The 11117-nt window shown below is 44.1% G+C and overlaps 1 protein-coding gene across 1 annotated transcript; it reads left to right on the top strand.

The window, feature by feature from the left end:
* The first annotated feature begins 5938 nt into the window (after window positions 1-5938).
* LOC147673513 (beta-catenin-interacting protein 1) lies at window positions 5939-6884 on the top strand. Its single transcript, XM_086946370.1, has one exon. The coding sequence runs from the start codon at window positions 6055-6057 to the stop codon at window positions 6298-6300; it is 246 nt and encodes an 81-aa protein (XP_086802496.1). The 5' UTR covers window positions 5939-6054; the 3' UTR covers window positions 6301-6884.
* Window positions 6885-11117: the final 4233 nt, after the last annotated feature.

Genomic DNA, 11117 nt, shown 5'->3' with positions numbered 1-11117 from the left:
ATTGGTAAATATTTTTAGAGCTGCCAATTTCATAGAATTGTGAACAAAATATGTTTTTGTTCTGTGTTTTTTCTTTACATGTGGGGGATCGGGCATAAACAAGTTGAAAGACCACCGCTATGAGAGCTACTGTGGGATAATAATACCAATGGGTGATGGTGGATCATGAGAGACAGTTCGATTTGTGTGGTGCACTACATTAATGGCAATTTGTTCCTGTCCCCTGGTCCCACTGGTGCATCGTGTGATCTCAGACAAGTGAGTCAATGTACCTTACTTGACTTTTTTTCCTGACTAAAGAGTTGTTATGTTAACAGCTGCATAAATTCACATGTTTAGGATAATGTATGATGTGCCATTAAGGCATACATTCACATTTTTAGGAAAACGTATGACGTGTCATTAAATAGAAAAGGGTATTTATACTCTCGGTTTATCGCCTTCCGCCCCTTCTGAGAAATCTGTCCGAGTCGTCTTTTTCTGCACCCCTTCCTAAATGCAGATCACAGATTGTTCTCTGTATTATACGAAAAGCTAATATTTATAAGCAAGCGCGCGCGCTTCCCACTCTGCAGCAGATGCCACTGCAGAGCGCGAGCGCTGATGGCGTCACGAGGCCGGAGCCAAAACACACAGAAGGATCTCAATGAGGCCCCGGCGCGAGGCGTGCCCGGACTCGGCAACGAGGCGCCCTCGGCGCGTCCGTGCAAAACCGGCTCCGGCTCCGAGAGGCCAATCCCCAGGGAGAACCCGTGTCAGAGGCCGAGAAGATTCCGGGGGACGTTTCACTTTAGGAAACGGAACCCGCGCGCTTGCCTCCTGCATATAGATAGGCCTCGAGCGGGGCCTGGAAAGCGCATCCCTCTCAGGTGGCGCGTGTGGGTGCTGCCGTGCCTTTCCTGCAGACTGTCATTCCGGCTTCATGGAATTATGCGGCAAAGAAGGGCGCACTGTGCAGTAAAATGGCAGTGCATCTTTCTGTTGAAAAAAAATAGCTCTATAGGACAGTGCAGTAAATTCCAAATTCAGTGCTTAATTTGTAAAAAAAGAAATATATATATATATATATAGACACTAGGGTGACCAACTGGCATTTGTGCAAATTCAGGACGGTGAGTGTAAAAATTCGGGACAAAGGGTCAAAATTCAGGACACAAATTCAGGACAGGAGGTCAAAATTCAGGGCAAAACTTCAGGACAATTGGATAAGTTTTACAGACACATCAGAGGTCGCGCAATGGTATATAAGTAAGCCCAGCCATATCTAGACATATTCAGCCATTTGCAAACCTATCCATCATGTATCCTTCCATGTTTCATTTCACTCATCCATCCCTTCATCCATCCTTTCACTCATCCATCCATTATCAATCCATCCGCCCTTTCACCCTATCCATCTGTACACTCAGCCATTCACTCTTCTACCCATCCATCCATTCACTCATCCATCCAGCGATTTACCCTTTCAACTTTCCAGCCATCCTGTCACCTACTCATCCATCCACCCAGTCACTGATCCTTCCACCCATCCACCCTTTCAGTCATCCATCATCCTCCCTTTCTCTCTCCATTGACTCTTTCACTTAGCAATCCTTCCTTCCATCCATCCATCCACCCACCCTCCCATCCATCCATCCATCCATCCATCCATCCATCCATCCATCCATCCATCCATCCATCCATCCATCCATCCATCCACCCACCCATCTACTCATCCGCTCATGAATCCATCCATTGACCCTATCACTCATTCATCCTTTCTCTCATCCATTTATCCTTTCACTCCTTCACTGGTCTATTCATTATTTTGTCCATCTACCTTCCCTTCCACTCACTCATCCATCCTTACATCCACCCTTTCACTCATCCGTCCATCCATTCGCCCTTGCACTTATCAATTCATCAATCCATCCATCATTTCACTCATCCATCCACCCACTCATCATCCACCTTTTCACTCATCCATCCTTTCACTCATCCATCCACCCTTTTACCCATCCAGCTACCCTTCCACCCATACATCCAGCTATTTCCGTTTTCTCTCTCCCATCCTTCCACTCACTCATCAATCCATCCATTCCCTCCCATTATCCATCTATGCAATCTTTCATTCATCCATTCCCCCTTTCACTAATTCATCCAGCCATCCGTTCACTTACTCACTTGCCCACCTTTTCATATTAATTTTGAGCTGAGCCTTTTTGAGAAGAGGCCCATCAAGAACTTCACCCTCACTGCAGGAGCCATTCCAGGACTGGGACAGAACCCACCCAGGGCAGAGACAGGATCCACTACAGGAGGGGACAGGAGGGGCGGGGAGGGTGGTCAGGAGCCACCACATGGGGGGACAAGAGCCATCACTGGAGGGGGAACAGGATCCACCAGGGTGGACACAGGAGTGGGTATGCAGTATTCTAGTATCATCTTGGTCTCTTCCAGGGTGGGGGAGGGCTCCTTACCCCCTCCTGGACAAGACAACGAGAAGACAGGCTCTGTTTCCAAAATGTTAGTTTTGCCCCCCTCCCCCCACACTGATGTACAGTACTGAAAGGAGATACTCCAAGAGAACTGATTGAACTGATTGTCCTCCATACTTTGTTAATCAGTGTTGATGCGATTGTGCCATTTCTTTATTTTATTACACTATAGACTACATGTTTGAAGAACCGAGGTTTGTTCACAATTTAGTGACAGTAATTAAGCTCTGTGAAGTGAACCACGTGCTGCCTCGGTGTAATCAGGGCCGGTTCTAGGATATTTGGAACCCTGGGCAGAAAGGGAATGTCTCACACCAATTGCAGATACAAGACGCATTCAGTGCTGTTTGCATCTGAATAGATGCCCCTGCTCCGAAGCTGCCGCCCCTCCCTCTATCACCTTCAAGCACCTCTTAACAGCTCATCAAGGGCTGAAGGTGTGAGGGTTGCCATCCCGCTGTGCCTCGCCAATGCTGATGGGTATCTGAGCCTTTGTACTGCCTCTGAGTCTGTTACACCCGACATCAGCAGCATCGCAGTCAAGAAGGGAGGTTGGGGCCAGCTGTGTCGGTTGTGCGACCAGTTAAAATTACGGACAAATGGCGTCCGTTAAACAATCCTTCACGGACAACGGACATACGGCCGAAATTACGGACTGTCCGTGAAATTTACGGACGGTTGGTCACCCTAATAGACACACACACACACACACACACATATATATATATATATATATATATATATATATATATATATATATATGTCCCAGAAATCTCTCAAGATATATTTATATGTAACAGTTTATTGACTGACGATCTGTGAGCAAGGGCGGATGCCCGAAACGCATCAGATTATATATATATATATATATTCACTGAAAAAACCATAGGTTATAGACCATATATAGTTAGGAATTCGCATTTACAAAACCTTATTTTACTCACACAAAACCATTGAAATTCCATATATAGTTAGTTGCACTAACTATATATCGCGCACCCGCAATCCACTGCTGATGATGTCACATATTACATCATTCATGACATGGTCAGTGACATCACTGATGACATCACTGATGACATCTCAAATGACATCACTGATGACATCACTGATGCCAACATCCAGTGACTGTATGTTTCTGTAAAGTTAAAATATGTCTTACATATTGAAGAATGAGTGGATGTATAAGTGTCTGGATGAAGGATTTAGTAGGTGCATGACTGACTGTATGAGTGAGTGATTAAATGTGTCTCACTGAGTGCATGGGTTAGTGACTAAACTGTCTTAATTTGTGCATCATTATGTCTGTTGTTCTGTAAACTGTTGCATGTGTTGATAAGTAGCTATATGAGTAACTATATGGGTTATTGATTGGTTGCCCAAGTATTTGTATGGGAGACTGAGTGTGTGTGTGGGTGGCTGGGAGGTGTATGACTCTGTGCATAGATGTGTGAGCAGTTGATTCACTAGATGTATGGTTTCAAAAGTGCATGTGGAAACAGCTGTATGGGCGGTTGACTGTGTGCATGAGTGTATTGGTGAGTGAATGGATATCTCAGTGCTACATGTCAAAGTAAGTACAAATGTAAAACACAGTACATGTGAGAGTTGACATATATAAATAACTGTGCATAAGAGCCAGTGAATGTGTGAGTGGCTGTATGGATCATTGTGAACTTGTATCAGGGATTGTATAAGAGAGTAAATATGTGTTAGTATATGTTTGAATAAGTAAAGTTTGTATAACTGTATAGTTGAGGAAATGGAGGTGTGATTGATTCTTTGCATGACTGACTAGGTGTGTGAGTAACTCCATGGATGAGTGACAGTCTGTGAGTGTCTGTTTACACTGATTGTATCTAAGGTTATATTAGAGTCTGAAGAGGTTCATCGTATTATCACATGAATGATATCATCAGTGATGTGATCAGTAATGTCAAATGGGATGTCATCAGTGATGTCATCAGTGATGTCATTTGAGATGTCATCAGTGATGTCATTTGAGATGTCATCAGTGATGTCATCAGTGATGTCACTGACCATGTCATGAATGATGTAATATGTGACATCATCAGCAGTGGATTGCGGGTGCGCGATATATAGTTAGTGCAACTAACTATATATGGAATTTCAATGGTTTTGTGTGAGTAAAATAAGGTTTTGTAAATGCGAATTCCTAACTATATATGGTCTATAACCTATGGTTTTTTCAGTGAATTTTCAAGGTTTTGTAAATGCTAATTCCTAACTATATATGGTCTATAACCTATGGTTTTTTCAGCGAATTTTCAAGGTTTTGTAAATGCTAATTCCTAACTATATATGGTCTATAGCCTATGGTTTTTTCAGTGAATATATATATATACATACATATATAAACATATATCATCTGTATATCTATATAAATACAAACATAAATGCATGCATACATATACTTATATGCATACAGATGCATGTTATTTACATGAAAGTTGAAAAAACACTAATAAAAGCAAAGCTAAAAAGCCACCTCATTACAAACAGAATGGCTTTAACTTAAACGAGGGCGAGATCTTTTGCATTTTCAATGCTTGTTTACTTTGGTTCCATCAAGAAGGCATTCAGATGTGTCACACATTTGCCATAAATTCTGAATGTTAGCACTCTAGTTGCACATTAGATCACTGTAGTAAAGCTACTGCTCACCAGGGACGTCTGCTGCTGGTATTCAAAGTGCATGTTTCAGTCTGCATGTCAGAATTTTTTTAATGAAATAGAAGAGGATTTGAGAAGTCACTCAAAATGATCCCTAATTTTTCTTTCTGAAGCACTAATCATACTTTCTATGGCAAAATTAACCCCCTCATGTTGTTCCTTTTTAAATTGAGTGTTTTCAGACTTACCACTTCATTCCAATCAAGATGGCTTCTGGTGTGCCATACTTTTGTCATAAGTAAGACTGTTAGCGCTCTAGTTGTTCTTTAGAACACTCTGGGACATTCTGTCATTGGGCTATACTTGGGGTACATCTGGGTGATATTTGGGCTACATTTAGGCTCTTTTGTCTCTGGTGGCCATCTTGGGAGACTGTATGTCAGAATTTTTTTAATGAAATTGAAGAGGGTTTGAGAAGTCACTCAAAATGTGCCCTAATTTTTCTTTCTGCAGCACTAATCATAATTCATATGGCAAAATATACCCCCTCATTTTGTTCCTTTTTAAATTAAATGTTTTAAGAGTTACCACTTTATTCCAATCAAGATGGCTTCAGGTGTGCCATACCTTTGTAATAAGTAGGACTGTTAGCGCTCTAGTTGTTCTTTAGAACACTCTGGGACATTCTGTCATTGGGCTATACTTGGGCTACATCTGGGTGATATTTGGGCTACATTTGGGCTCTTTTGTCTCTGGTGGCCATTTTGGGAGACTGCATGTCAGAATTGTTTAATTCTGACATGCAAAAATTAATTGTTTAGCGCGGCGGCCGCACTCCACCCGGACCCGGCTCCTGGCCCCCTCACCCTACCGAAACGGCTCCTGCAGGTTTTCCGGGGCCCAACACCCCCGTCCATCAGGACCTGGGAGCCAGGGAAAGGGGATGAACCCCGAGACCACCCCCGGGAAGACTCCAGAGGAGATGTACATCCAACAGAAAGTGCGGGTCCTGCTCATGCTTCGGAAGATGGGCTCCAATCTGACGCCGAATGAGGAAGCCTTTCTTCGGACGTATGCTTGCGTGGTGAACAGTCAACTCAGCCAGTTGCCACAACACAACATTGACCAAGGTGCAGAGGACGTGGTAATGGCGTTTTCTAAATCCGAAGCGGAAGACCGACGGCAATAACGAGAAATATCTTCAATCGGAAGAAACAATTACGACTTAAAGGGTGGATGGGAGGGGGGGTTCTGACCGGCCATGGTGTCTGCTGAGAGGTGGTCTGTTTTTTCTTTCTTATTTTTGACTGAGCCATGTGTTTGCAGAGAGGAGGGTCCACCTTTTTTAATGTCATCTCCAGCTTCTTCTCCTTCAATACACTCCTCAGGACTGTCATGAAGCACAGAAGACGTCGGCGGCATTGCCATGACTATCTTAAGACAGATGTCTGTTTTTTCCAGAAGTAAAACATGAGGAGGAGAGAAGCATACCACGTGTGTTTGAGCTCATCGCCAACAACATGAACTGTTCCCTCACAAATTGGATCCCGGGCCACCTCCCTCTACCTTGCAACAGTATGCCTGGAGTCCGGCTTCGGGGGAGATTGGACAGCTTAGCTCCTTCTTGGTCCCAAACTAAGGAGTATTCATTTCGTGAGCACAAGTGAAGAGCTGGAGCTGTCTTTTGATTGGCTGATTTTGTTGCAAACTGTCTCTGTTTTGATTGTTTCCAGGAGTTCTGCTGACATTGACAATTTTTTTTTTAGTATTATGAATGTGGGCGGAGCCGGGAGCCGGGCGGACGCTGATCGTCTCGGCTCCCGGTCCACGGAATGCTCTGACCCGGCCCTGGGCAGTTACAGCCCGTCATTTTGACCGCTCTTTTGTCCAGCACGAAGCGGAGCGAGTGGGGCAGGAGCGGAGCAGCAGCGATCGCTCCGAGGTTGGCAGACAGGCTCGTTCTCCCGAGGTGAAGGAGGAGAGGGCAGAGGCGCTCAAGATGGCGGGCGGCACTGCGCCGTGGACTCTGCTGACGGCGGCCGCCGCTGGAGGTAGGATTGCGTCCTGCGCTACCCCGGCTCGTTGAGACTCTCACCGCAGTTACTGGTATATTTTCATCTACCTTCACTTCGGTGGAGACCCCCACCGAGGGAATCCTCCCAGCGCCTGCCTGACCCTAAGATGGCGGCCGGAGGCGACTTCTGATGGTGATCGCCGCTTCCACTGGCACGCCCCAACTTTTCCCCGGCCTCCTGCTAATCCTGTGGCCCTCTCTGGGACTTTTGGCTTGCCTCCCGACCTGCTGCTGGTTTCCTGTTATTTCCACGCATAAGAATTAAGATGGAAATATTGGGCTGTGGGAATTTATGACCTTGAGAAAAACTTTCAAAACAACGAGGTTTCCTGAAGTCTGTCACGTGACATGACCAGTGCGAGCCGCCTAAATCCAAAATACTAGACTATCACCAAGCGCGGAGAGAAACTTGGAGACAGAGAGCTCACTTGGTTGCTGCTGGGTTTGAGATTTCCGTCATGACTTCAAACAAATTAGTTGTAAAGGGGCAGCTGAAATTCCAGGAGCCTAGTCCCGACAGCTCGTCGACTTCGGAGGGCTGGAAGAGGTCCCCCGCTACACGGCGGAGGAGGGCACTGGACATCGAATGCTGTCTTATGTAAAGCGCTTTGATAACCTAATTGGTTCAAGATCCTGAAATGTGCAACGTAACTGATTCTATGTAAACTGCTGTGTTAACATGTAACGGAACTGGTGCTATGTAAAGCGCTCTGATAACCTAATCGGTTCAAGTTCGCGCTATAGAAAACTCTAAAAATAAAATAAAAAATAAAATAGAAGAGGATTTGAAAAGTCACTCAAAATGTGCCCTAATTTTTCTTTCTGCAGCACTAATAATACCTTCTATTGCATAATATACCCCCTCATTTTGTTCCTTTTTAAATTAAATGTTTTAAGAGTTACCACTTTATTCCCATCACGATGGCTCCAGGTGTGCTATATCTTTGTAATAAGTAGGACTGTTAGCGCTCTAGTTGTTCTTTAGAACACTCTGGGACATTCTGTCATTGGGCTATACTTGGGCTACATCTGGGTGATATTTGGGCTACATTTGGGCTCTTTTGTCTCTGGTGGCCATTTTGGGAGACTGCATGTCAGAATGTTTTAATGAAATAGAAAAGGATTTGAGAAGTCACTCAAAATGTGCCCTAATTTTTCATTCTGCAGCACTAATCATACTTTCTATGGCAAAATATACCCCCTCATGTTGTTTCTTTTTAAATTAAATGTTTTAAGAGTTACCACTTTATTCCACTCAAGATGGCTTCAGGTGTGCCATACCTTTGTAATAAGTAGGACTATTAGCGCTCTAGTTGTTCTTTAGAACACTCTAGGAGGCTGCAGTAGAACACAAAGGAATCAACTGACAGTCTCTGTCCTTGTTGGATGTACATGTTTTACTGAGAATGTCAGACTTCATTTTCACATGACTGAGAAAGATAATGTGAATTTACAGAAAATATGCTTTCAGTTTAGCTTATAGATCCCCTTCCAAACCACTGTGGGAAAATCATGAGATATTAGTTTTCTTTCAAACAATATTCATGATATCACAGCAGAAGGTTTTTTCACATGGTAAAATCACCTTAGAACCCACCACAATTCCTAAAACGAGTATGGTACCATCAACAAATGATTTATAATGTAACTAAAGTCCTAAAACCATCTATTAACTACAATGCTTTTTAATGAGATGCTATCATGTATATTGGTCCCAAGATGGCTGCCAACACTTCTTGGATGAAGTGCTGACAGCCAATCAGATCAGATGTGTGGTTAGGCTCCGCCCAGATATATATCTTTTTTTGAACCTAAATTACTCAAAATCCACTGGAGCACATATATTGAGACCTAGCAAAGGCACATCGGGCTAACAGTCCCTACAATTTTGCCAAGTTTTGTGCAAATCCATTCAGCCGTTCGAGCTAAAAGTGAGGCCAACCGCCCTATGGAAATTAACATGGGAAAAACGCGTTTTGGGACCCCCCTTTTTTCTCAGCCCCCCCTTGATGAAACCCCCCCAAATTGTCAGGGGCTGCTCAGAAACAAAATGTTCCATTTTCCTGAAAATTTCAGCCAATTCCGTCCACAAACGCCAAAGTTATTAGACATAGAATTTTCAAAAATCCCATAGAGAAAAAATCCTAACTATATATACCTACTGGCGACCGCGCTGGCCGCAACGTACGTGATGACGATAAGGAGCGGCGGTGAAGTGAGGAGCGCGGGGAGGAGCGGCAGCTCAGGTGCGTCATGACAATGAGAAGCGGCGGTGAAGTGAAGAGCGCGGGGAGGAGCGGCGGCTCAGGTAAGGCTCTGGGACAGGGGAAATGTCGGGGCAGGAGGGAGCCGGTGCGGGAGGTTGGCCCTGAACAAATGCGGTTGAGGTAAGGCTCAGGCTCTGGGGGCAGCGTTTCAGGCTTGCGTGCACTCCCGCCCCGGCCCCCGCCCGCCACGACATTGCCCGGGACACAGACAATGTCGTGCCGGGCGGGGGCCGGGGCGGGAGTGCACGCAAGCCTGAAATACTGCCCCCAGCCCCCTTCTGCCCCAGGCAACGCTGGGGCGGGCTGCTAGTATATATATATATATATATATATATATATATATATATATATATCCAAGGAATCAGCGATAGATTTCCGCAGGGCGAGGCGTCCCTCCCGCTCCACAGACAGACGCAGACACGGTCCAATTTAGTGCAAATTGTTTTAATTCAGTGCAAGCACATCGTATGACGTTTCGGCTCCGAGGAGCCTTGTTCACATGACAGTGTCCAACTAGATGAGCTGTTCTTTTATATATATATATATATATGCGAAGCTCCAAAAAATAACAACCAGCACTCGCGGGGGATTTAAATCCGAGTAGGGTTTATTTGGCACAAAAAGAAATAGAACAAACGCGTTTCAGCGGTACGCCTTCGTCAGTGTAAGGTGGCCGCCATGACTCTACCAATTATAAACAAAACAACATCGCCATCAAATCTCGTGGGATCTGTTCATTAAGGGCGCCATCTTAGTGTCAGGCAGAACGTGTGTTACCAGATCACAATAAATAAATAAAACAAGTGTGTTAAATGCATAATTTTGCGTACAAAAATATATATATATACACCTCCTCTCTGTGATTACCAATGTAAATTCATTAATTAATGAACCACAGTTGATTATGTTCAAATTCTGGATACAAAATTAAGAAATGTGTCACGCAATGAAAAATAAAGCCCTCGGATGGGCTGATAAGACACAATTAAACCACATGATTATACTCATCATCTACTTATGCCTGTACACAGATAAATTAAAGAAAATTATTGTAACATTATTAGAAACACACTTGATCTAAACCTAAATTCATGAGTTGATGACCTCAGACCCCACTGCACGTTGTTTAACTCAAAAAGTGATATATACAATATTTACATGTGTACTCTCAGCTCCTCCCCCATGTTAAGTCCCAAAGTTTTTTTTTTGCCAGATCGATAATGTAGCGAGACTCTAGTCTTCTTAGGCGTTTCTCTCTGTCCCTCCCTCTTAAATCTTGAGCTACATGATCTAAACAAAAGTAACTCAAAAGTCTGCGATTACTGTTGTGGTGGATCTGAAAATGGCGTGCTACTGGGTAATTACTGTCATTATTTTGAATAGCCGTCTGATGTTCTAATATGCAGATTTGTGCTGGGTGGATTGTGCTCCCTACATATATAAGGCCGCACGGGCAACCAAGACAGTAAACTACAAAGGGTGTCAGGCAATTCATAAACTTCTTGATGGTTATCGGATCTGTTCTCCCTGGTACAGAGTAGCATGTAGTTTTTTTACTATCCGCACACGTTTTGCATTTATTGCACAGGTAGAATGCACATATTCCCTGTATACCTCTACTGATAGGTGGTAAATGGCTCTGTACCAAGTGGTCTCTGAGTGATC

This window comes from Lissotriton vulgaris, chromosome 12 (assembly GCF_964263255.1).
Source record: "Lissotriton vulgaris chromosome 12, aLisVul1.2, whole genome shotgun sequence".
Taxonomy (NCBI): Eukaryota; Metazoa; Chordata; class Amphibia; order Caudata; family Salamandridae; genus Lissotriton; species Lissotriton vulgaris.
This window is presented reverse-complemented; position numbering and strand designations above follow the sequence as displayed.

Bases quoted from the DNA above. Each gene is read 5' to 3' on its own strand.
- LOC147673513 (XM_086946370.1), top strand. From the start codon at position 6,055: ATGAACCCCGAGACCACCCCCGGGAAGACTCCAGAGGAGATGTACATC.